Genomic DNA, 25,946 nt, shown 5'->3' on the forward strand with positions numbered 1-25,946 from the left:
CGTATATGTGTGAGCATGTGCATGAGGGTGAGAGAGAAAGTGAGTGTGTGCATGTGAGTGTGTGTGAGTGTGAGTGCGCATGAGAGAGTGTGTGTTGGCATGTGTGCATTCTTGGTAAAGTGTGCGTGTTAATGTGATGGAGTATAAGCCAATGACAGGGTGTGTGCGTTGGTGTGAGTGTGGGGAGTGTACGTGTGTATATGAAAGCGAGTGTGTTAATGAGAGAGGATTTGTGTGAGTGGGAGAATATGTAAGAGTGTGTGTGTGTGTGTGTGTGTGTGAATACAGTGTAATGGGGTTCACCTATAGTGTGACATGAACCCAAGGTCTCGGTTGAGGCCATCCTCATACGAGTACCAAACTTGGCTATCAGCCTCTGCTCGGCCACTTTGCGTTGTTGCCTATCCTGAAGTCCACCGTGGAGGATGGTCACCCAAAGATCAGAGGCCGATTATGTCGGACCACTGAAGTGTTCCCCGACTGGGAGGGAACACCCCTGTCTGGTGATTGTTGTGCGGTGTCCAATCATCCATTGTCGTAGTGTCTGCATGGTCTTGCCCATGTACCATGCCTCAGGGCATCCTTGCCTGCAGCATATGAGATAGATGCTGTTGGCTGAGTCACATTAGTACCTGCCGTGTACATGATGGGTGGTATTCCCATGTGTAATGGTAGTATCCATGTCGACACTCTGGCATGTCTTGCCATGACACGGTTGAATGGTGTTGTGGGCGATGTTGCCCTGAAGGCAGATCAGTTTGCTGTGAACAATAGTCTGTTTAAGGTTTGGTGGTTGTTTAAAGGCAAGAAGTGGAGGCGTAGGAAAGGTCTCGGTGAGGTGCTCATTCTCATGAATAATGTATTGCACACTACAAAGAACATGGCATAGTTCTTCCCCTCCCAGGAAATACAGGACAACAAAGTGTACCCTATTGGTTGCATCCCATGTCTGTCTACTGAGGAGGTCATTACGGTTTCTCGCTGTGGCACATTGGAACCTGTGATTGATGAGTTGAGCATTGTACCTTGTTCTTATGAAGGCATTCTTGAGCACATTCAGGGGTCCGTCATATTCCTCCTCACCTGAACAGATCCTGTGCATGTGTAGGGCTTGTCCACAGGGGATGACTGTTTTAATATGTTTAGGGTGGAAGCTAGAGAAGTGTAGCATCATGATCCGTGGGTTTGCGCTAGAGTGAGGTGCTGAGGAGCCCATCCTTGATGGAGATGCATGTGTCCAAGAATGAGACAAATACTGAAGAGTAGCCCATGGTAAATCTGATGGTGGGATGAAACTTGTTGATATCATTGTGTAGCTGTTTCAGTGACTGCTCACCAATCGTCCAGAAGAAGACAATGTTGTGAATATGTCTGGTGTATAGTTGGGCTGAAGGTCCTGTGCAGCAAAGAAGTCTTGTTCGAACTTGTGCATGAAAATGTTGGCATATTGGGGGTAAATTTGGTCCCCATGGCTGTTCCATGTGTCAAAAGGATAAATAAGTTACATCTGCCAAGTATAAGAGATCCTGATGGCATATATTTCATAACCAAAGGCTCCTCCCAGATGCAGGCGAAAGGATGTCAGAGAAATGGTCCCAGATACATTGATCTGTACATGGGACAAACTGTGGCAACAAAACAAAGGCAATGAAAATCCTGTTTACCAGTACATGTTTGGTGTTATTAAGAAAAGTCTTAATGTCTACAAAGAGAAAAAGCAGTGAACCAGTGCAGTTCACGTTACTCTATTATTTTGTCTCTGGTCCTAATATGGATTTTCAATATGATGAATTGGTCATTTACTTGGTTTTTTGTTCAGCCGCTGGCGAGGATGGAATTGACCCCTTTTGTGATAAACAGGTAAGCTGGAACAGCATGGAAATTCCTTCTGGTGTGCACCCTGCACTCTGCAATGTCAGATTCACTGACAAAATCAATGTAAAATTGTATAGCAATTGTTCTGCCATCAGGAGCACTGCAGAAAAACGCAATGTGGCAATTGAAAGCTGAAAGCTCACATTTTCTCCAATTTACTAACTTGAATGAAAAGATTGCACTGTTAACTGCTTTAATCACATATAATGCATGCATTGTTATCACCAAAATTAATAACCTAGGTCTTTAAGTGGAACTTCTGATGCACAGATTTCTACATAGAGAAACGGAGGGTGCCGGATCTTTCACTGCTGCTGTTTCTGCAGTTGAACAGAATCCATTAAATTGCTATTTAAGGCACTGTGTCACAGGTTGATCATCGAGGAAGAACTAACATTTCATCATTCGCATTCAAAAGCTAAGGTTATGCCCCTTTACACAGAAAAGGATTCCACTTTGCATGTTTCTGTTTCTATATATTTGCAGCTTCCATTGATATCTCAATAATTGAAAAAAATATAGAACTGGAGATTTAGAATATTGGCACTTGGGATAATAAAACGACAAACTGTGGATGCAGGAAATCTGAATCAGAAGTTGCTGGAGAAACTCAGCAGGTCTCGAAACATCTGTAATGAGAAAAAAAACAGAGTGAACATTTTGAGTCCAGTGAACCCTCATCTAATAAATAGTCACTGGACTCAAAACGTTAGCTCAAGTTTTCCTCCCTGCAGATGCTGCCAAACCTGCTGAGCTTCTCTAGCACTTTCTGTTTTTGTACTAGTGTTTGGGAGTTGGGTGAATATAACATGAAGGGAGGAGGGCTATAGCTTTCATCAGTGCATTATCATAGAATGATAGAGTCCCTACAGTGTGGAAACTTGGCCCAAGTCCACACTGACCCTCTGAAGAGTAATCCACCCAGATCCATTCCCTGACCCTACAACTCTACATTTACCCCTGACTAATGCACCTAACCTACACATGGATCTTAAAAACATATGTCTTATATGGATATATAATTTACATTTTTCTGATGTAGTTGTATGAATTGCACAGTTTAAAAGCATGACGAAAACTACTGACATAAATAATGAGAAACATTTCTCCCATCAATGATAGATGAACCTGACCTCCCCACGAGGCAGAGTCTCATATCAATGTATCCAGATTGTAACCCTGAAAAACTATCTTCTATAATGTGACTCGAGTTGTGTCATGGTCCAATGATTAATAAATAATCCTATCAATAATCCGGAAAGGAATCCCGAGTCAGCACTCTAATATGGCTGCATATTCTTTTGAATCGTGCATCCCTTAGGAATACATCAGAGCTGCTTTTCCCATGTCCCCTGATTCTTAAATATGCATCCAATTAATTTCTGATCTGCATCTTTCTTTCATTACTGATTATGGGAATCTTATCTCACAGGATTTATTTTGCTTACAATGAGTAAGACAAGCTTGAAAATTTGAGCACACTTAGAAGTGGGTAAATGCTGTTCGAAATAGCAAACTGGTTCTCCTTGGGTTGCACTATTGTCTATTGGTTGGAGAGATTTTGTCTTAAGACCCTCTGCTGAGACCTGAGCCTGACACTTCAGTGTGGTGCTGATGGAGCACTGAGCTGGCATCTTTCAGAGGAGACATTAAGCCAGGATGCTGTTTTATCTCTCAAGTACAAATGATCTCATTTGTATTTTGATGAAAGAGCGAGCAAGTTTTACCTAGTCAATAGTTATTCCTCAACTAAAATAAAACACATACTCCAATTATTATCTCATTGCTGTGCACAACCTGGGTTGCTGTGGATTTTATATTACAACACTGAATACACTCGGGAAGTACTTAATAGATTGCATAGCACTTTAGGACAAGTGGGAGTCCTGAAAGCAGGATGTAAATGGAATTCATTCATTTTCTTTCATTGCGTGTATTTATAATTCCTTACTCCTAAATTCTTAATTTTTAACTTTGCTTTTTGCTGTTGAACTTAGCCTCCACAATAGATCAATTTGCCAGTGAACATGACTGTAGATTGCAAAACTGAGTGTGAGGAACTGTGATAAACCTTCCAGAATAACCCCATACCTGTCATTTCTCTCTACTCAGATGGATCATGACCCTAGGAACCCCGCATACATTGCGGCTCAAGGCCCCCTCCCTGCCACTGTTGCAGATTTCTGGCAGGTAAGAATGCTGCCCAAGCATTATTTGTATTCCAAGGTAAAGTTCAAAAGAGCTGAATGAATGGGAATTTGATAAAATGTTGCAGGTTCAGGGACTAGTTTTATCTGATATTTCACATTGGTTATTTCATTCATGGTCATTGATTATGTTTTAATCTGCCATTTGACTTGAAGCTAAATCGTGAAGCAGCTGTGAAATATTTGATAAACATCTCGTTTTCTCCGTGCGAAAGACATAGCTTCAAAAGTAATGCCTCTGCCATTAAATTGAACAAAACAAAACTTAACCAATTTAAACTCTGCTTCGGTGGATGTCTGTAGTGTTTGAATGCAGAAAGAAATAGACACATGGTACTTCAGTTCTAACATAGAGCAGCACACAAATGTAAAATGCAATTTGTGTTCTTGGGTAGCAAATTATCAATGGCTCTAATGGATTAAAATGTGAAAAAGAACTCATATTTTTAGACTGTTCTGCGATTTAAGGGAAGATTCCTTCTGGGAATATAAGTAAAGCTTAAAGCATTTAATAATTTGCTGACTTTTCCTAAACCACTACATTGTTGCTGATGTTTCTCGAGACATGGAATAGCTTATTTGCTTTTACTCCTGAAAACATTCAAAATAATGCTTATTGAGACTTGGGAATGAATTTTTGCTCCTCAGTCATGTGTACGGAGTTGGAAATATTTGCAGCTCCCTAAATCAGCAGGGGAGAAATCTTTCAAAAATGTTGGATTTCTGTTTCAGTGGAACTGAGAGGAAAGGAGCCTGCAGTTGGACAGATGTTAATTGGAGTCTGACCAGCCACACCCCTGGGAATGGTTATCATTAAAATAATAAGGCCCTTTAGGCCTCACTCCTCACATCCTCTTCTTGTATACACGCTCTCCAAACATCCTCATGTCCTCTATGCATCCCCCATGGCTCCTAATATCCTCCATGTGAACCTACTTCATAGTCTGCAAGACAATTTAGTGCTAACCCATGACCTCTACCTCTCATTTTAGCCTCTTTGACCATGGAATGCCAACTCATACAAATCTAACCCCCCCCCCCCCACTCACCACCCTTTTTCCTTTACAGTCTCCATCATGTTAACCTCAGGAGTCATTCAGAGATGAAATAAAATAAAGTTCCAAAGATCCATTACAAACACCATTATGATGTTAAAGAAACATTCATTGATAAAAGTTCACAAATTCCTTCAAGTACTTAATCCTGTATAAATTCACCATTTATGTTTATAACCGCATCAGCTAATGATTCATAACCATGTGGAATGTCAATCAAATTGTACCTACAGGCCTCCCACTATAATGATAGGTTATATGAAAGCTGAATCATATAATGCTAGCCTTGGACTTTTTCCAATTAGCAATTATTGAAAGGGCCAGCACTGACTTTTTTTTTAACAGAGTGTCACTGTAGATTATTTGTTTCAAAATTAAATGATCTGACAAATTAACAGTTTGCCAGACCTTATCCATCTTTTCCTTGCATCCAAGTCTACTATTAACAAACCCAAAGAGTTATACCTAAACCTCTTTAAAATGGTATCTGAATCCTCCAGACAACTCTAGTAGGTTTAGTCTTTTTCATCAAAAGTGTAAACGGCTATAAGTCATGTTTCAGAAGCTGGTCTGGCCATGTATCATGTACTCATGATACATCACGTACAAATAATGTCCTCCCAACTGAAGGAAGGTTAGTCTGCCATAGTGGCCAAAAGAAATGCCTCAACGTCAAGAGATTCCATTCAACATCAACAACGGGACATGGCTACAAACTGGAATCACTGGATAAATGTCATCCAGCAGGATCAACACACCATGAAAATGGTCTCTGCCATGCCATTTAATTGAAGAGAATCTTGTGCAAGGAGAGGCACACACATCACACCCACCTCCGATCACCATTACCACCCACCAATGCCCACACTGCAATAGAATCTGTGGATCCTATATTGGCCTCTTCAACCACCAGAAGACCCACAGATAGGCACCCTTATGGAGGACAACCGTATTTGACCTGACTGATCGCCGATAGACAGATGCTGGTCTGGCAAAATTTGTTCCTGATCAAAGACAGTTCCACTTTCAAATGTACATCTACTCCCGTGGTCTGTGGATGTGTGTCCAGCTCCAGCTCCTCATCAACAAAGCCCTCACGAACATGGTGAGTGCCAGGTTCCAGCGCAAGACTTCCAGAACTTGGGCCATGGTGCCATTTGGTTAGGGCACAGAGTCCTTTCTTCTGCTCAGAAATTCAGGTCTTGATGAATGAATCGTTACTCATTTCACTTGGTAAATAGTGATACCGTTAGTGCTGCCTTCACCACATTTAACACACTCAGTGGCTGCAGAATTCAGGAAGAGTAGTGCCTGTTGATAGAGCTGGGAGCATCGGTTTATGCAACTCATTGAATAAAGTTGGTGTGTTCTGATTTAACACATCAGTGCACTGCACTGACCATGAACTCCATCACCCCTGCCTTGGGTACTTTGTATGTAGATCTCAATAATTAGAATGCAATTTGCACTCTGTGTAATTCACTCATTTGCCTAATGTAGCAAATTAACTGAATGAAAGAGGAAACTTTATACAGACTTTAAATAAAATGCAGCTCCTCCAGGCAAATGCAAAGCAGCCAATGGTAGCAGAAAATCCATTATCTTCACCATCAATAACAAAACAAAAGCACCTTGTATTCCTGAGGATCATATGAACATACAAATTAGGAACAGGAGTAAATTATTTGGCCCCTCCCTTGTCAATCATGAATCTACCTAAATTAATCTTGAGAGGACTCAATGTTCCACCCTCCATTCAATGGGGACTATTAACCTTCTGGGAGAAAAAGAATCTTCTTCATAAATGGGAACCTCTTTTTTTTAAATTTGTGACCCTTTGTTCAAGTCTCCCACAATGGAAAACATTCCGTACCCCCCTTGTCAAGTCCCCTCAGAATCACAAACATTTCAGTAAGATCCCCCCTCACTCTTCTCAACTCCAATGCATACAGGTCAGCCTTGTCATAGGATAACCTCATCATCTCAGGAATTAGTCAAGGGAATCTTCTCTGATCCTTCTTTTGAAAATGTATCTTTTTTTAAATCAAGAGACTAAAATACAGATGTGATCTCACTACTGCCGTATGTGAGATATACAGTGTGATCAATTGTAACTCCCACCCATTGATTTAATCCTGCAGATGTAAACACATAACAATAATGTATATAAGACTTCAATGTAAGTCACGTATATCAGGGTAGGTGACCAAATGTGTAGACAAAGTGTTAGGTTTTAGGAAACACTTTAATGAAGGAAAGCAAGGTGGTTAAATGGAAAGGTTTATGACGAGCTTAGACCCTAATAGTTTTAAGAGATAATTTCTCAGTGGTTAGCACTGATGCCTCATAGTACCAGGGACCCAGCTTTGATTCCACCCTTGGGCGACTGTCTGTGCGGAGTTTGTACATTCTCCCTGTGTCTACACGGGTTTCCTCCAAGTGCTCCAGTTTCCTCCCACAGTCCAACGATCTGTAGGTTAGGTGGATTGGCCATAGGAAATTGCACATTGTGTCCAAGGATGTGCAAGTTAGATGGATTATCCGTGGGACATGCGGGGATTGGGAAGGAGGGTGGGCCTGAGTGGAATGCTCTTCAGAAGGTCAGTGTGGACTCAATGGGCAACATGACCTCCTTCCATATTGTAGGTATTCTATGATTTTGAGTCCAATGACCCTTCTTCATTGCACACCTCTGGAGATGAGACTTGAATCCCAGTCTCCTGGCTCAGGGGTAGGGTCAGTACCACTGTGCCACAAGATCCCTCTCTGGTAGCTGTGTCCTAACAAAATCTAACAGATCTCCTGCAACTCATTCTCTTTTGACCTGCTATTTAAAGTATCTATTCCAATTTTGCACAGAAGTATTTTCAAATGATTCCCTAAAACCTCCTTCACGGTGGTACTTCTTACCTACTACATCCCCTACTAATTCTCCCTTTTCTAACAATTAACAACAAGGAAGGTAATTATTTCAGTGACTCTCTGCCTTCAATGGGGAACATTCTGCTCCCCAACCCCCCACTACTGAGCAAGGATTCTGAGCTTGCTGGTCAAAATTGTTCCCCCTTTCCCTATAAAGACCTCTGGGAAATTGTGGCATGATAGTAATGTCACTGGGTTAATACTCCAAAACACCCTTGGGCTCTCCAGGGGTTTGAGTTCAAATCCCACAGTAGCAGGTGCTGAAGTTTGAATTTAGTAAGAACCTGGAATGAGAAGTGAACTTAATATGACCATGTAAACACTGTCAATTGTTATAAAAACCCATCTACTTCACTTTAGGAAAGGAAATCTGCCAGTTTTATCTGGTTTGACCTACATATGAATCCAGACTCGCAGCAATGGGGTACACTCTTAAGTGCCCTCTGAACAATTAATGATAGACAATGAATTCTAATGTAGCCAGTGATGCCAACATCCCGTGAATAAGTAAAACAAAATCCTGATTCTGGCTTCCTGTTTTACTGATCTGGCTTCTTCACAGTCTCCTGACTCAGCACTTTTGGGCCTTTCGTATCCCTTTCCCTCGTCTTCCTCCTTCCGTTTTTCCCTCTTCCTCTTCCCTTTCCCATCTCCCTCATCCTGTCCCCCATTCCATCTATCCTACCATTTTCCCCTTCTCTTTGCCTTCAATCTTTTCCTTTCCGTTTCCTCTCTCACTTCCTTCCAAGCTGTCTCCACTCCCTCCTGAATTTTTTGGTTCAATTGTTCGCTCACGTGCTGAACCTTGCTTGACCTAATTAGTGACTTTGGTTGTGACTTCTTACCTAATTAAGAATAAATTGATAAGAAAAAAGGGTACATACAAATCATTCATTACTTAGCATTTAGACTGTCCGAGCTCAGATGAACTCTGTGTACTTTAGAAATGTCTATTGATGCTCTTGTCCCTAAACCTTTTCTAATTGCTTTTCACATGCACTGAGCTTTAATTTTTAATGGGACTAGTGAATTTCCTTGCCAGGTTCACCACAAGGTGCATGGGTGGCTTGCATTTAGAATACAGAGTATGTCATTGAAGGATTGTTTGATAGTCTTGATCATCATGTTTTTATAACTTCAATAAAAAAAATTTCTTCACATTTTGTTAAGGGTTTCACTGATCTCTGTACCAGTCCAATTAAAAGGACAAGATAATGAGAGCATGCATTTAACATTATAGCATGACAGTTGGAAATTATTTTTTGTTTTAAGGTTTAGTGGAAACCTTCTTAAAAAGTGTCATTTTTAATGGCAATCCATTAAAATGTCATAATAAGCCACACCCATCTATAGATCATTTGCTGCAACTAACTTATACATGATAGATAATGGGTTATCTAGCATGATTACATTATTCCGGCACTATACGAGGACACTGAGGAAACTAGGCACTGAGTTTGAAAGACCTGGTCATTTCCAGCCCAGGTATGGACACAAGAGACAAAAATAAACCTCTACGGAGGCTGCAGTATGAATTTTTACTGTAGGTTGGCGAGCAGCAAGTGAAACGTGAATTAAGTAGTTGATCACATTTTCCTGGTGTGAATGACTTCTCATCGTGACTCAGAGATAATAAATGCAGAATAATTAATTCATACATGGTGACTGCAGTCTCTGATATTCCCCATCAGATGGTTTGGGAGAATGGCTGTGTTGTTATCGTCATGCTGACGCCCTTAACAGAGAATGGAGTCAAGCAATGCTACCACTATTGGCCAGATGAGGGTTCAAACCTCTACCACATCTATGAGGTAAAGTGCTACAGTGTGATTCAATAATGGTCTGTATTTCGGTTCTTATTATATCAGTGATTCAAGCATCCGCAATAACAAATTTTAAAATGAGCTGTTTACAATGTTGGTACCTGATTTGATGTGTGACTTCTCCTTTCAAGAATTTTGTGAAAACAGTCCCTTCCAGACTGTAAAATATTTAAGACGATAGCATCTATCTGTGAAGTACTGTTTTAACAAGCTGGCCCAATGCCAGGATTCTCAGAGTGCCTAAGCTTCTGTGGGACCCATTTACATATTCCCTTTCCTGCTCTCACTTGCTTTCATTGAGTGACTCCCTTTTTAATCCTCCTAATTTCATATCCTTGCCCTCACAATTTTAAATTCATGACTTTGTATTAGTCCCAGTAAATTAGCTGTTTTCTTTTTGTGCATAGCCATGACATCAATCACGACCACTGTTCTGATGTATCACCTATGGCAAACGACACACGTCATGGACTTAAAGCACTGTCTTTGTACATGTTATCATTTAGACTGTACAATTATAATGAATGATACCATCTTATAATCCAAGTGTAATTGCAATTGGAAAAGAGAGCTGGCTGGAAGATAAGCCAGACAATGTTCCAGTAACAAACTAGCTATTTTGAGGACAATGCAAACTTTAACTGCTCTTTCAAACAGTCTCAATATTTCAGTTCACACACATTACAAGTAACTCCAAGCAAAGCAGTAAACAACAGGTTTCAAGGTTTAAGGTACATGGCATTGTTTGAGGCTTTAGCTCTCATTGCAAACGTTCCAGGTTTTCAGTGAAAGGGCATGGCTGGAAGCTGATGGCATACCATTTCTCTGTTCTTTCCAACTTACTTTCTGCCAAGCAGCCACATCGCTGGCACAAGCTGTGAGCACACTTGACTGTCAGCCAACACTTTGTGAGGTCGAATACGAGATGAGCTTTTCCTTTGCATTCTGCTCCATCGTATGTTGTTGACGCTCTGATCACTTTGCACTTGGGTTGCAGCCCAGGATTGTCTGGCTGGTTGTCCCTGCATCATGCTTTCTGCAGTGATTCTCACTACCTGCAGCATGTGGAGTGAGCTGGCAGATGAATGGAGAGGCTGGGAGAGAGGCTCATATCACCTGTACAATGTGGATTCAGACTCTAAGTGCAACTCATTCTCAAAATGGTTAACATTGACAGGATCCCAGCTACAACAGAAACATGATCAAACCACTGTCAATAGCAGTCCTTAACATAATATCAATGATCCAACATCCCAAGAACTGATTACAATTGGAGACCCATATTTTCATTGTGATTACTCTTCGATCCTGCAGCATTGGTATTTGGAGGTCTCCATATGAGCACGGCTCCACCCTCTGATGTCAGAATTCCATCAAGGCTAAATCACAAAGGCTACCCCAGTTTTATGCTTTTTCTGAATGTTATGCTGTATATAGGGACCCCAATTTACAAACGCGATCCCATACTGTGGTGTAATTTTAAATTCCGGACATACCACATTTCCTTCCTAGCGAACAGCTGCTTTTTGTTATCCTGCATTGTGCTCTGATTTGCATAAACAAACCGATCTGGAATGAAGTCCAGAACGGAACCCGTTCCTAAGCCAAATTGGTCGGGTGAGTGCACAGATCATTTCTATTAATGAACTGAACAAACCTGGAGAGAGTAAACTGCTGTCCCAGAGAGGGAAACCTGCAATGTTCCCGATTTCTAGGATGGTGTATGGCCCCTTTTCCATTTCCTGATCTGTATGCAGCTAGAGTTGGATAATAAAGCTGGGAGAAGGCTCATGTGGAGCAGAAACAAAGGCTTCATGGCCTGACTCTGAAGCCTGAAGCAATGGAAAAGCTATACCTTATATCTTGATTAAAGCCACGCTACAAATTCCATTTGATACAAAGGGGTGTCACTGCAAACAGAGGTAAAGTTTGCACCTGGAGGAGAGTCCAGATCCAGACGTTATCAATTTGAGGTAATCAGTAGTAAATCCAGTACACTTCCGGAGAAACCTTCTGTTCAGAAAGTGACTGCAATGAGGGAAGAGAATAGAAGGATTTATAGATAAGGTGAAACGATGTAGAATGGGGTAAGGATAAACAATTGCACAGACTATTTATGTCAAATGGACTGTCTCTGTGAAGTGGATAACCCCTTTACTTTAATGTTGTATTTCAGGTTAACCTTGTCTCCGAGCACATCTGGTGTGAAGATTTCCTGGTACGCAGCTTTTACCTCAAAAACCTCCAGACGAACGAGACACGCACAGTGACTCAATTCCATTTCCTAAGCTGGTTTGACCAAGCTGTCCCCTCGTCCACCAGAATCCTCTTGGACTTCCGCAGGTACAGCACCTCGGGGAGCAAGATGATCTCATTGTTATGCTTTGTTTAGTTTGCTCTTGTATGTCTCATTAATTTTAGAGGCCTTTCAGGCACTACTAAGGCCCCTTGGGGAATGTGGGTGTTTCACCGGGAGACCTGTAAACTTTGGGTGTCAACGTGCTGAAGCATTTGGCTTTAAACATTGCTTGAGCCGGCTTTGTTTGGCAGTGAGCCAATGATTGTCAAATAAGTGACATCAGGTTGAAGAAGCCCAGCGAACACAGTGGGGCAGCGTTTTCTGACTGCAGATAGAGATACAGTTGATATGTCTAATTAATTTATTCCTTCTGCCCCGAGGGAGCAAATTTGCACTTTAAAGGAGATTGTGAGACAAAAAAACAGCAAAAATTAGCATCAATGTGTGAAGTACTCTTTTAAATTTGAAATTATGCTAAATATTACCCTAGCCTGACATATTTTCTTGCTGTGTGCCACAGAATTTACTAACAGTGCTCGCTCTGTAAATGGACAAACTCTTATGTTACCAGCTCATTAACAGTTGCCAGTGTCATTTTTGTGATGTTGCAGCTAGTAATATAAGCCCAGTTGCATAGTCACAAAAGTGATCATTGGAAACTGTGACTCTGCAGCAGGGAACAATGTGGAAAAATAAACCTTGCCTTGGCCTCTAACCACCTTTGACTTTTGCTTGCTAATGGTTTGCATGATGGTTTTCTCTCTTGAGCTAAATGCTGGTTGGTATTACTAATTCCTGTGTTTGATTTTTAATCAATTTACGTGGCTAGGGGAAGGACAGAGTGCTTTTCTGTACATAAACACATGCACACAAAGAGAAGAAACAACTCTTAACGGGGGTTATTCAACTGTTTGGCAGTGATGAGCTTTAATTTTGCTTCACGTTAATATTCTAACTTTGCGTTGACAGCACAGGTATTCACATAAACAGGCAGTACGGACTGCATGCTTGAATTGAGTTTCTTCTGCTTTATTACAGAAAGGTAAACAAGTGCTACAGGGGACGCTCATGTCCGATAATTGTTCACTGCAGGCAAGTACATTTTCTTTCTGCATGCTTTTTTTAATTAAAAAAGGGAGCACGGGAGTGGGAGCCATTTCTGCAGAATCCCCTGTACAACTCCCCCCCCCCCACCCCCTTCACCACTGTTGAGGAACATCAGCAGTTCCCTGGTGAACAGCTGACTGAGAGTCGGGTAGACATTTCTACAAGTTAAAAATAAAAGAGATGACAGCAGCTGTCTTATGGGTCTGAATGGTGAAATGCTAATAGCAATTATTTTTTTCCCCCAACCTTCCCTCTCTTATTGTTGACAGTGATGGCGCTGGAAGATGTGGGACCTACATTCTGATTGACATGGTTCTGAATAGGATGGCCAAAGGTGAGAGTCGTTGGCTTCTTTTGTTAGTGAAATTGAGTGTGTGTGTGTATTTTTGCTGTCTGAGAGTATATATATGTGTGCTTGTGTGTTTGTTTTTGTATGTATGCATATATATGTGTGTGTGTATGAATGTGTGAGTGTATATGTGTGTGCCTTTTGTGTGTGTATTTTTGTGTTTGTATGTATGAATACGTATGTGTATGTTGTGTGTGTGTTTGTGTGGGGGGGGAGGGAGTGGGGGGGTAGTGGGAGGTGGTCATTTTGTTACCCTGGAGATGGTAGGCATTCGCATTCAGGAGACAGCCAGAGAGAGAATATGTGCAAAGCAGATTGTGCTGTTTGTTGAATGGCCTATGGTTATTTGCACTGCTATATTGATTGCTGAGTCAGTTCGTTCGAAAATAAAGGCTGTGCACTGCAGATAATGGTTGAGAGTAATTAATAATAACAAAGAAAAGGTTTTACCGATAAAAGAAAAATGGCTGTACAACATAAAGGTCCAAGTGTATTGAATGAGGGGAGATAGTTAGAAGACAGACCATGTGACATTTAAGTACAGGATCATCATGCTGTGTCAATCATCTTTCAGCTCCATTTACTTGGTCTGTCTTGGAAGCCTTTTCAAGGCACGAGAAATGTGGACAAAGGCTTTCAAGTAGACTGCTTTCTGCTAAGCAATGTGTACTTATATATAAAAAGATCTATTAATACAGTCTTTTCTTCCAGTCAGATTGTGACACGATGGTAAGTGCAGAAAAGCATTGCAGGTCAAACAGAACTTGACCCAGAAAACTTGCACTGGCAGACTGCAGCTGACCAGGATGAAACCAGCTGGAGCAGCAAAATTAGTCCCTCTGTCACTCAGCGCTCTGTATTTCACATCAGAGCCCAGCAAGCTTCCTAAAATGAAAGAATGGTGCCTGGAGCTTTGTCTCCCGTAAGAGAGGCACAAAACTTTGAAAGATGGTCAAATAGGGTGACATGTTGCAAATTTTCCAAATCTGATTAGGTTTCTGTTCAAGATTCCCACATGATGCATTAACCCATGTTTCTCCTTTAGCTGATAACAGACTGTCTGATCCTAACATGACAGGTATAGTCACGTTAGTACTGTGTGGGAAAACAGGATTTTGCAACCCATCAACAGGAAAGACACTTCGTGTGATAAGTGGTTCTCATAGTACACTGCCCAATACTTATATCTCAGCCAACATCACTAAAACAGTTCATCTGATTGTTGTCACATTGCTGTCCATGGGATAGGATTCCCAACAGCCATTGCATCTCATTGACTGGAATAATAGAGGAACCTAAACAGTTCCAATTAATTTGCTGTTTGCAGCATTTGTTATATTCATGCCGTGTTGACTCTACAGGCACTACAGAAATTGCCGGGGTCTTATTGGTGATCATTTCAGTAAACATCCAAGGAACAGGAGAATCGACGTTTCGGGCATCAGCCCAGGGCTGATGCCTGAAACGTCGATTCTCCTGCTCCTTGGATGCTGCCTGACCTGCTGCGCTTTTCCAGCAACACATTTTCACCTCTGATCTCCAGCATCTGCAGTCCTCACTTTCTCCTCGATCATTTCAGTAAACTCAGGCTGTGCCTAGCGAGTGTCAATGCATAGCAGCTGAATCTCTGAATGGGAACCATGGAAGAAAAAGTACAAGGGCAGCTCTGCAAACAATCATTGAGTTCATCCATTCTCTGCAAGTGTTCGAATCGCCAAGAGAAAGTGCAGCATTGTTGAGGCTGTTATTTTAGAAGTCCGCCATTATACTGGTTTGGAAAATGAGTCAGCACCTTGAGGTGCTTGTGTTTGTTGCGTCTGAGAAATGATTTGGAAGTTTCGGAGTTGACTTTATTTTTGAACGGGAAATAAGATGTCATTTACTTATCTCTTTGTACCGTACAATATCAAATGGCATTTCAAAGCACAGTGTTAGTGCTTTGCACAATGCAAAGGACATCATGTGAAACTGGGCTGAAGAAAAGTTTCTTCAAGTTGGTCACCCTGCCCCCATTTCCCTCCCCTCCCCCACCTCACTGGCATTTCATATTGACCTCTTCTTCTTTTGCCTCTGGTGTAAATGGCTTGAAACCCTGTGACCTGGAGGTTTGGCACTTGTTCGAATGGAAAGATCAAAGGGCAGAGTGGGTATCTAAACCTCCCGCTGAGTAGGGCCTTTCCCAGGCTGTCATACTGAGAGACAAGCAAAGACTTTGTTCTGAAAGAAATCTGCCTGGCTTCTAAGGCCAACACTCCCATTGTCTGGGGTAAAAAAGTTTGAGGCCTAAGAAAAGATCTAGTGTTCATCTACCGATCAAAGGCTGAAGTCGTGGACCCCTAAATCTCTCTTGCTCTTTCTTTTTAAACAAAAGAATGCGACGAACAAATGTGGGACAGAGAGAATAGCCCTAGCTTGCTTTACTAGCACTGTCAGAGCAGCATTATTAGTATAGAGAGCACAGGCTGAACGTGTAAATTCATATTTAACACACATTTGATTAGAGGAATTGGTCATTGCAGGGGCAGGTAAGGAAATCCCTCCTTTAACCTTGTGGTTTCTGTAATAAATACAGAGAAGGTCAAGATCTGTAACTCAACCCAGCACAATTACAGACAATGTAGAAGTTTCTGAAGCTTTCACCTTGACTAATGTCAAAGAAGGATGGAAAGCAAGAGAAATTACATATTTTAGGTTGAAGACTGAAATGTGAGTTACAAAGTAAAGGGTAATTGTATCAATAAGCCAAGAACAGTCTGCATTGGATTTTGAAGAAGTAAAAGAGTGGGCGAAGGGTTAAGAGGGCTAGCAACAGAGCATAGACTATTTAAAAATCAAATCCCGAGGCTGCTGCTTATGATTGTGGGGATTATGGATGTAAAAGAGGCATCCTAATTCAAAATATTTGATTAGATAGTTTCAGCAATTGAATGTCAAAGTAATACCTTACTCAAGTCTACGAACACGGATGAATATGTCTGGATGTTGGCCTCCATTGTAACATCAGGTTGGATTCAGATGGGTACATGGTGTGGTAAAATGAAACTAACTTATCGCTTTTTAAAATGACCATTTTAATCACTTGGGCTTTCTTGAATCCTGTAACTGGAGTGGGTGTGATGGTGGGGGGAATGGGGGTGGAGTCATGAGCAGGGGTAGTGTTCCCCTTGGGGTTCTGGGGGGTGGGGATAGTGACAGTGGGGTCTGTGGCGGGCATGTCAGCAGAATGCAGGCGGGTGGCGCTGGTGGGGGCGGAAGTCATAGTAGGGGTGGCGGATGTCACTGAGCATGTGGCATCAGCGATGATGTGAAGGGCAGAAGTGATGTCAGGTGTGATGCATGAGGAATTGTGAGGGGTGGAAGTGGTTGTGGGAGTGGCCATGATGGGGGCAGAAGTGACATCATCAATCAGTGTGGGGGTGGCAGCTGCATCAGCCGCATGGCTGATGGTGGAATAGTTTCCAAGGCCAGGGGAATCTTCTGGAATGTTTGAGGAGCGCTGGTTATGGAGGTGGGTGGATAAAAGTTTGTTGTACTTACAGTTTTTGATGTTTGAGATGGAATTGAAATACTGTTTGTTGAGAGTATGAATTCTCCTGAGGATGTAGTACAGAGTGGGTCCTTTGCAATTCTGAGAGAGTGTGGCCCTTAGCTGAGGCAGGGCTGACTGGAGAGAGGTTAGGTGCCGGTGCATTGCTGCAAGCGTGGAGCGGAGGATCTTGAAGGAGAACTGTTGCTGGTATTTTTGAATCTGTAGTCTGTACTGTTTGTCCTGTACGGGTCTGAACTCTGCTGGTTTAAAGGTGGTCCGGAGTCCGTGTGGGATGAGTTGGTTATGGAGGCAGGCACTGAGGAAGCGAATGTGGCTGTGGTAGCGAGTTTGTTTCAGGACATGGTTGAAGAGCTTCAGGGCAGAGGAAATGACCTGAGAGTTGCAGTGGGAGAGGGACTCCCTGAGATTCTTGTAGAGAGAGGAGGAAAACTTCTTCAAGGCAGGCATCCTTGCAAGAGGATTCACAGTAGGGTTAAAATCAACAAGGTAAAAACAATGACTGCCGATGCTGGGAAACCAGATTCTGGATTAGTGGTGCTGGAAGAGCACAGCAGTTCAGGCAGCATCCAAGTAGCTTCGAAATCGACATTTCGGGCAAAAGCCCTTCATCAGGAATAAAGGCAGTGAACCTGAAGCGTGGAGAGATAAGCTAGAGGAGGGTGGGGGTGGGGAGAAAGTAGCATAGAGTACAATGAGTGAGTGGGGGAGGGGATGAAGGTGATAGGTCAAGGAGGAGAGGGTGGAGTGGATAGGTGGAAAAGGAGATAGGCAGGTAGGACAAGTCTGGACAAGTCATGGGGACAGTTACTGAGCTGGAAGTTTAGAACTAGGGTGAGGTGGGGGAAGGGGAAATGAGGAAACTGTTGAAGTCCACATTGATGCCCTGGAATTGAAGTGTTCCGAGGCGAAAGATGAGGCGTTCTTTCTCCAGGCGTCTGGTGGTGAGGGAGCGGCGGTGAAGGAGGCCCAGGACCTCCATGTCCTCGACAGAGTGGGAGGGGGAGTTGAAATGTTGGGCCAAGGGGCAGTGTGGTTGATTGGTGCGGGTGTCCCGGAGATGTTCCCTAAAGTGCTCTGCTAGGAGGCGCCCAGTCTCCACAATGTAGAGGAGACCGCATCGGGAGCAACGGATACAATAAATGATATTAGTGGATGTGCAAGTAAAACTTTGATGAATGTGGAAGGCTCCTTTAGGGCCTTGGATAGAGGTGAGGGAGGAGGTGTGGGCGCAGGTTTTACAGTTCCTGCGGTGGCAGGGGAAAGTGCCAGGATGGGAGGGTGAGTTGATTGGGGGCGTGGACCTGACCAGGTAGTCGCAGAGGGAACGGTCTTTGCGGAAGGCGGAAAGGGGTGGGGAGGGAAATATATCCCTGGTAGTGGGGTCTGTTTGGAGGTGGCGGAAATGTCGACGGATGATTTGATTTATGCGAATGTTGGTAGGGTGGAAGGTGAGCACCAGGGGCGTTCTGTCCTTGTTACGGTTGGAGGGGTGGGGTCTGAGGGCGGAGGTGCGGGATGTAGACGAGATGCGTTGGAGGACATCTTTAACCACGTGGGAAGGGAAATTGCGGTCTCTAAAGAAGGAGGCCATCGGGTGTGTTCTGTGGTGGAACTGGTCCTCCTGGGAGCAGATCCGGCGGAGGCGGAGGAATTGGGAATAGGGGATGGCATTTTTGCAAGAGGTAGGGTGGGAAGAGGTGTAATCCAGGTAGTTGTGGGAGTCAGTGGGTTTGTAAAAAAATGTCAGTGTCAAGTCGGTCGTCATTAATGGAGATGGAGAGGTCCAGGAAGGGGAGGGAGGTGTCAGAGATGGTCCAGGTAAATTTAAGGTCAGGGTGGAATGTGTTGGTGAAGTTGATGAATTGCTCAACCTCCTCGTGGGAGCACGAGGTGGCACCAATGCAGTCATCAATGTAGCGGAGGAAGAGGTGGGGAGTGGTGCCGGTGTAAGTACAGAAGATTAATTGCTCTACGTAGCCAACAAAGAGACAGGCATAGCTGGGGCCCATACGTGTGCCCATGGCTGCCCCTTTGGTCTGGAGGAAGTGGGAGGATTCAAAGGAGAAATTGTTAAGGGTGAGGACCAAATGAATGAGAGTGTCGGTGGAAGGGTACTGTTGGGGACGTCTGGAGAGGAAAAAACGGAGGGCTTGGTGGCCCTGGTCATGGCGGATGGAGGTGTAGAGGGATTGGATATCCATGGTGAAGATGAGGCATTGGGGGCCAGGGAAACGGAAGTCTTGGAGGAGGTGGAGGGCGTGGGTGGTGTCTCGAACGTATGTGGGGAGTTCCTGGACTAGGGGGGATAGGACAGTGTCGAGGTAGGTAGAGATGAGTTCAGTGGGGCAGGAGCATGCTGAGACAATGGGTTGGCCAGGGTGCTCAGGCTTGTGGATCTTGGGAAGGAGGTAGAACCAGGCAGTGCGGGGTTCCCGGACTATGAGGTTGGAAGCTGTGGGTGGGAGATCTCCTGAGGTGATGAGATTCTGTATGGTCTGGGAGATGATGGTTTGGTGATGGGGGGTGGGGTCATGGTCGAGGGGGCAGTAGGAAGAGGTGTCCTCGAGTTGACGTTTGGCTTCAGCGGTGTAGAGGTCAGTGCGCCAGACTACCACTGCGCCCCTTTTATCCGCTGGCTTGATGGTGAGGTTGGGATTGGAGGGCTGCGCGTTGTGAGGGTGAGAGGTTGGAGTGGGGGAGGGAGGTAGAGAAGTTGAGGCGGTTAATGTCCCGACGGCAGTTGGAAATGAAGAGGTCGAGGGCAGGCAATAGGCCAGCGCGGGGTGTCCAGGTAGATTCAGTGTGTTGGAGGTGGGCGAAGGGGTCCTTGGAAGGTGGGCGGGAGTCCTGATTGTGAAAGTAAGCTCGGAGGCGGAGGCGACGGAAGAATTGAATCCTGCCAGATGTCTTGGTTTCTGGCAGAGGTAGGGAGTTGGCAGCATGTGGCAGCAGGATGCCTCACAGTCTGTATAAACCTCACCCATTGAGCTAGACGGTAGGATCAGTTTTCAATAGATTTGGATTTAGATTTTACTGTCACATGTACTCAAGTCCAAAAGTGCAGGAGTTCAATGAAAAGAATATAATGTCATAACGCATGGTGCCATCTTACGTACAAAGGTAACTAGGTACAAAAAAGCTTGGGTACAAAGTAGTAAAAGCAACAAAGTTTAAAAGGTTAAGCATCACCTTCATAGAATAAGTATAAAAATAAAGAAATAAGGTAATAACCAACATTAAGCATTAGATGGGGAGGTGATGGGTATATGAATATGGGGCGATATGAGCCGGGTGCTGGCAGGTGGGACTAGATTGGGTTGGGATATCTGGTCGGTATGGATGGCTTGAACTGAGGGGTCTATTTCCGTGCTGTACATCACTATGACTCTAGTGGTTATTATTGCAAGACTATTAATCCAGAAACCCAAGTAATGTTCTGAGGACCTAGGTTTGAATCCAATTGCAGCAGATTCAATAAAAATCAGGAGTTAGAAGCTTAATAATGACCAGGAATCCCTTTTCAATTGTTGGGGAAAATCCTAACTGGTTCACTAATGATCTTGAGGGAAGGAAGCTGCCATCCTTACCTGGTCTGGCCTACACGTGACTCAGACCCAATGTGATTGACTTTTGAGGCAGTTAGGCATTGGCAACAAATCCTGGCCTGGCCAGCAATGCCCTCATCCCATGAATGACTTTTAAAAAATTAAAGTCCTGTTTAATATATACTTGAAAAATGAAGGAATAAAGTTAAAAGTTCAGCAGTTTTTGATGAGTCTTCTGCTTAACTCGCTCTTTAGGAGACCTCAGCTGCCTGTTTCAGATACCGGGGAGCTCCCTCACAGTGGGCCGTGATGCCATTGCTGCTGCTGAAGCTGCCACCTCCCCTATCTCTGCTGCTGATGTAGGGGCTGGGGTTGATGGTGGGGGAGGGGGGGGGGGGGCGGAGGTGGAGTCAGGGAGCTGTAATTGGGGCACAGTGGGGACGTGGATTGGGGGGGGGGGAGTGGGGGGCGGTGTTGGAGTGGGAGATAGTGTGGATCTCACATTCAGGCACCGTGGATGATTGTCACCGATTGTCACCGAAACTTTCATCATGGGGTCCTGGAGTAGCAAACCCAAACTTAATGATCGAAGTTGACAGTTTATTGTCAAACCGAGGGAGCATTATGCTGCTGGCAATTGCATTCTGCTGACGAGGAGATAAACAAAAAAAGAATTGCTGGAGAAACTCAGCAGGTCTGGCAGCACCTGTGGCAGAGAAAGCAGAGTTAACATTTCAGGTCCAGTGACCCTTCTTCTGAAATTAACTAACAATCAGACTACCTGAGGAAAACCTCCTGATTTTTATTGTGGAAGAAAATTATTGGGCCATTGAATGTGTAATAACTGAGTTAAGGACTGCTCAAAGCAGTTTTATGTAAGTGTGTGCTCTCTGGAAAATTAATTTCTCAAAATATTTTTCCACTGAGAAATACAATCCCTATAAAATAGCCCAATTAAAATGAAGCTTTTGCATTTTGTAGAAATGCTTTTCCCTCTTTCAGTTTGTTGAATATTATCCCAGAGATCAAAAACCTTTTAGGAGAGAAATTGGTCACTACAGTTCTACCAGCGCAGATGATTTCTCGCACTAAATCAGGAAGGCATGATGCCTGATCACAATGAAACATACGGCCTTAGTCTTAACCAGACCTCTAAATGAAGTAAGCCTATTGTGGCTACCAGGAACCTTTGCCAGAAAATGATCTTGGTAGTGCCCTGCAGATGGATCCTGGGAGGTTTGAAGATAATCAGCCTGGGCTGAATTATTATGGCTGGCAGCTGTCTTTGGAGCTGGTACACAAGACAAGTATCTTAGAAAACACACCTGCCTTGGTACTGGCCACAGTGCCTTTAAGGACAGCAGATCAGGCCTCACGTGGACCAGGATCACTCAGCTTAGCATCTACTGTATTCCCCCCCCCCCCCCCCCCCCCCCCGTCCAAGTTTGAAAAGGAGCAGATAAGCATAAGAGTCTGTTTCCAATATGAACCTAGACTCTGATTCCAGAACCCATCCTGATGTGGTGGGCTCTACCATATTGAATGTTTATTTACCTGTATTTTTAGAACTTGTACAATGTCAACAAATTTCCAGTTCCTGAATTCTACTGAAGAAGATATTCCCCGACCTCTAGTATCCAGAAATTAGTTTGGGTTCATTAATCTGGATAAAGTTAGGCAGTGGAAATAAAATGCATACTCAGTTCTGTGGAAGAATGTATTTGGCTTGTTTGGTGGAATTTTGCCATCAATGACAGTGCTAATCCTTAAGGCTGAAAAATAAGTATTAAGGAGTTACTGCCTTAGGTCCTGTAAGTTAATTTGGTTAGTTAAAGGCCATGGGTATGTTAATCTTCTTTGTGGAATGTATTAGTAACTGATGGGATCTGAAGAGCCACTCTTTCCCAAGATTATGTTTTCTAGAATCAAATGTTTTGCTTAGCTAAGTTGTTATTTTCTGAAAAATATATAAAACATTACTCTCAGTTGTGATTGGAACAAACTTTGAATCTCTTTTTGTTAACTTCTTAGGCACTCCCTGTTGACGTAACCATGCTTTCCTGCCTGCCTCAGCAGTCCCTACATCTCCATGTGGGCCTACCAGCCTGACACTGCTGCAGTCTTCTCATTGGGAAACTCATTCCCTTGAATACTACATCTACAAGAGCAGGTCAGAGGCTAGGAATACTGCAGCAAGTAGCTCACCTCCTGACACCCCAAAGCTAGTCCACCATATATCTACAAGGTACAAGTCAGGAAAATGGTGAAGTTTTCCTCACTTATCTGTATGAGTGCACCCCCAACAGCACTCAAAAAGCTTGACACCATCCGGGGGAAAACAGTCCACTTGATTGGTACCACATCCACAAACACTCACTGCCTCAGGCACTGACACACGGAATGCACCACCTACAGGATGCATTACAGAAGTTCGCCAAGGCTCTTTTGATATCACTTTGCAAATGCACAACCATTTCCACCTTGAAGGACAAGGGCAACGCACACATTGGAACACCACTACCTGCAATTTTCCCTCCAAGTCACTCACGATCCTGACTTGGAAATGTATTGTTGTTCTTTCACTGTCACTCGGTCAAAATCCTGAAACTCCCTCCCTAATGGCCTTATGGGTTTACTTACAGCAGTCCAAGAAGGCAGCTCACCACCACTTTCTCAAGGACAATTAGGGGTGGGCAATAAATGCTGGATTGCTCAATAATGCCCACATCCCACGAATGATTAAAATGAGATTCATCTGCTTTCCTTATTGGATGTGACTCCTGCAGGCCAATTCTTAATTGGCCCCCGCTTTATGTCTCCAACCCCAGCCACCTCCAGATTCCAGATCTGGAATTGAACCTGATGTCAGGATCAAGCCTCAACTTGGAAAATTCACCTATTTCAAAATATAGTGAATGGTAAGAGCCAAGATGATGGTGTTCCTTTGGGTCATTCCTTTGACTGATTGGGTCAATTCACACAGTTGACTGAGTTTCAGTCTGCACCTCTTTTTATATTGGGTGCCTCTCAACATTATATTTTTTTAGTAGGATGTGACATTGCTGGCAAGCAAATATTGCCCCTCCCTAAATGCACTTTTTACAAGGGGCCTTTACCAATGCAGCAAGAATTACGATTACAAGAATGAGACATTCTGGATTGATGATTAGTGCATGCTATGAACAGAGTCCCCCTTCCACTTATTACCAGTTCACTTATGAGGTTCCCCAATGCATTACGTGCTTGGGATACTGGTTCACAGTTCCTTGCAAGTGGAGTCCCAGGTAGACAGGATGGTGAAGGCGTTTGGTATGCTTTCCTTTATTGGTCAGTGCATTGAGTATAGGAGTTGAGAGGTCATGTTGCAGCTGTACAGGACATTGGTTAGGCCACTATTGAAATAGAGAGTGTGGTGCTGGAAAAACACAGCAGGTCAGGCAGCATCCAAGAAGCAGGAGAATCAACATTTCGGGCAAAAGCCCTTCGTACCACTTTTCACCACTATTGGAATACTGCATTCAATTCTGGTCCTCCTGCTGTAGGAAAGATGTTGTAAAACTAGAAAGGATTCAGAAAAGATTTACAAGGATGTTACACGGTTGAAAGGTTTGAGCTGAAGAGGCTGGGGATGTTTTCCTTGAAGCATCAGAGGCTGAGGGGTGACCTTAAAGAGGGATAAAATAATGAGGGGCACAGATAGGGTTAATAGCTAGCATCGTTTCCCCAGGGTAGGGGAGCCCAAAAGTAGAGGGCATCAATTCAGGGTGAGAGGTGGAAGATTTAAAAGGGACCTAAGGGGCAACTTTTTCACACAGAAGGTGGTACATATATGGAATGAGCTGCCAGAGGAAGTGGTGGAGGCTGGTACAATTACAGCATTTAAAAGGCATCTGGATGGGTATATGACTAAGAAGGGTTTTGAGGGATATGGGTCAAGTGCTGGCAGGTGGGACTAGCTTAATTTAGGATATCTGGTCAGCATGGACGAGTTGGACTGAAGGGTCTGTTTCTGTGATGTATGACTGTATGAGTCTATTATACTTTGAGACCAGATAGCCCAAACTACCGAGCTCCCAGGTGAAGAGAAATCAACTGACGCCCTTCCTCAACAAGGATCATTTATGAAGAATATTTTCACTTGTGGATACCTCTCTTCCATATCCATTTTTTTTAAAGGAGCTAATTTAACCAAGCTATTTGGAGGTAACAAAAGAGTGAGTTTATTAGGAGTAAATGAGAGATGAAATAGTAACGTTACACACATACAGAGATGAGGAACAAGAACTGAGTCCAACAACAACCTTCATATAAAGATAAAGTTAAAAATCACATGACACTGGGTCCAACAGGTCTATTTGAAAGCTTTCAGAGCACTTTTCCTTCAGCAGGTAGTAAGTGCTACTTGGTGAAGGAGCAGCACTCTGAAAGCTTGCAGTTTCAAAGAAACCTGTTGGACTATAACTTGGTATTGTGTGATTTTTAACTTTGTCCAGCCCAATCCAACACCAGCATGTACATACCATACATAAATATATCCAGTTCAGTCTCTGAGTCATTTGTGAAGAGCAGATAGTAGAATATAGTGGTTGTTACATTAGATGGTAAAGGTACGGTTGATGTTAGTAATTGAGCAGTTAATTTTAGAATTCCCTATCTATTTGAATGTTGACTGACATCCTTTTGTCCTGGTTCCTTCCTACAGAATCTATCTCACACAGATCGAAACAGTAAATGTTCTCTCTTTCTCTACCGACAGTGCAGGGGTGTTTACTGGGAATTCTAAAGCTTGATTCTTGGTAAATGTGTCTTCACCTGTCCAATCTTGGTCATATGTATTTTTCTTTCCCTTTGGCAGTATTATCCACTGGAAATCACATAAGAACAGGAGTTGACCATTCAGCCTGTTCTTCAGCCTGTTCTATCATTCATTGAGATTACAGCTGATCTGTGACCTAACTCCATATTGCTGCCTTTGACCCATATCCCTTAATACTTTTGTTTGACAAAAAATCATTTAAGATTTAAAGTTGACATTTGATCCAGCATCCACAGCCATTTCTAGAAAAGCATTCCAAATCTCTCCCATCTTTTATGTGTAGAAGTGGATTGTTGTGAAAACCCATCTGGTTCACAAATGTCCTTTAGAGAAGGAAACTGCCATCCTTTCCTAGTCTGGCCTACATGTGACTCCAGACCCACAGCAATGTGGTTGAC

The 25,946-nt window shown here is 43.3% G+C and overlaps 1 protein-coding gene across 2 annotated transcripts in view; it reads left to right on the forward strand.

Moving 5' to 3' along the window:
* ptprn2 (protein tyrosine phosphatase receptor type N2) overlaps positions 1–25,946 on the forward strand; it is a 967,505-nt gene that overhangs the window by 930,127 nt on the left and 11,432 nt on the right. For both annotated transcript variants that reach the window (XM_072576204.1, XM_072576205.1), the window contains exons 17-21: positions 3,988–4,065; positions 9,751–9,870; positions 12,059–12,225; positions 13,220–13,273; positions 13,558–13,622. In XM_072576204.1, coding sequence (XP_072432305.1) covers positions 3,988–4,065; positions 9,751–9,870; positions 12,059–12,225; positions 13,220–13,273; positions 13,558–13,622 — 484 coding nt within the window. The remainder of the gene's footprint in view (positions 1–3,987; positions 4,066–9,750; positions 9,871–12,058; positions 12,226–13,219; positions 13,274–13,557; positions 13,623–25,946) is intronic.

This window comes from Chiloscyllium punctatum, chromosome 8 (genome assembly GCF_047496795.1).
Source record: "Chiloscyllium punctatum isolate Juve2018m chromosome 8, sChiPun1.3, whole genome shotgun sequence".
NCBI lineage: Eukaryota > Metazoa > Chordata > Chondrichthyes > Orectolobiformes > Hemiscylliidae > Chiloscyllium > Chiloscyllium punctatum.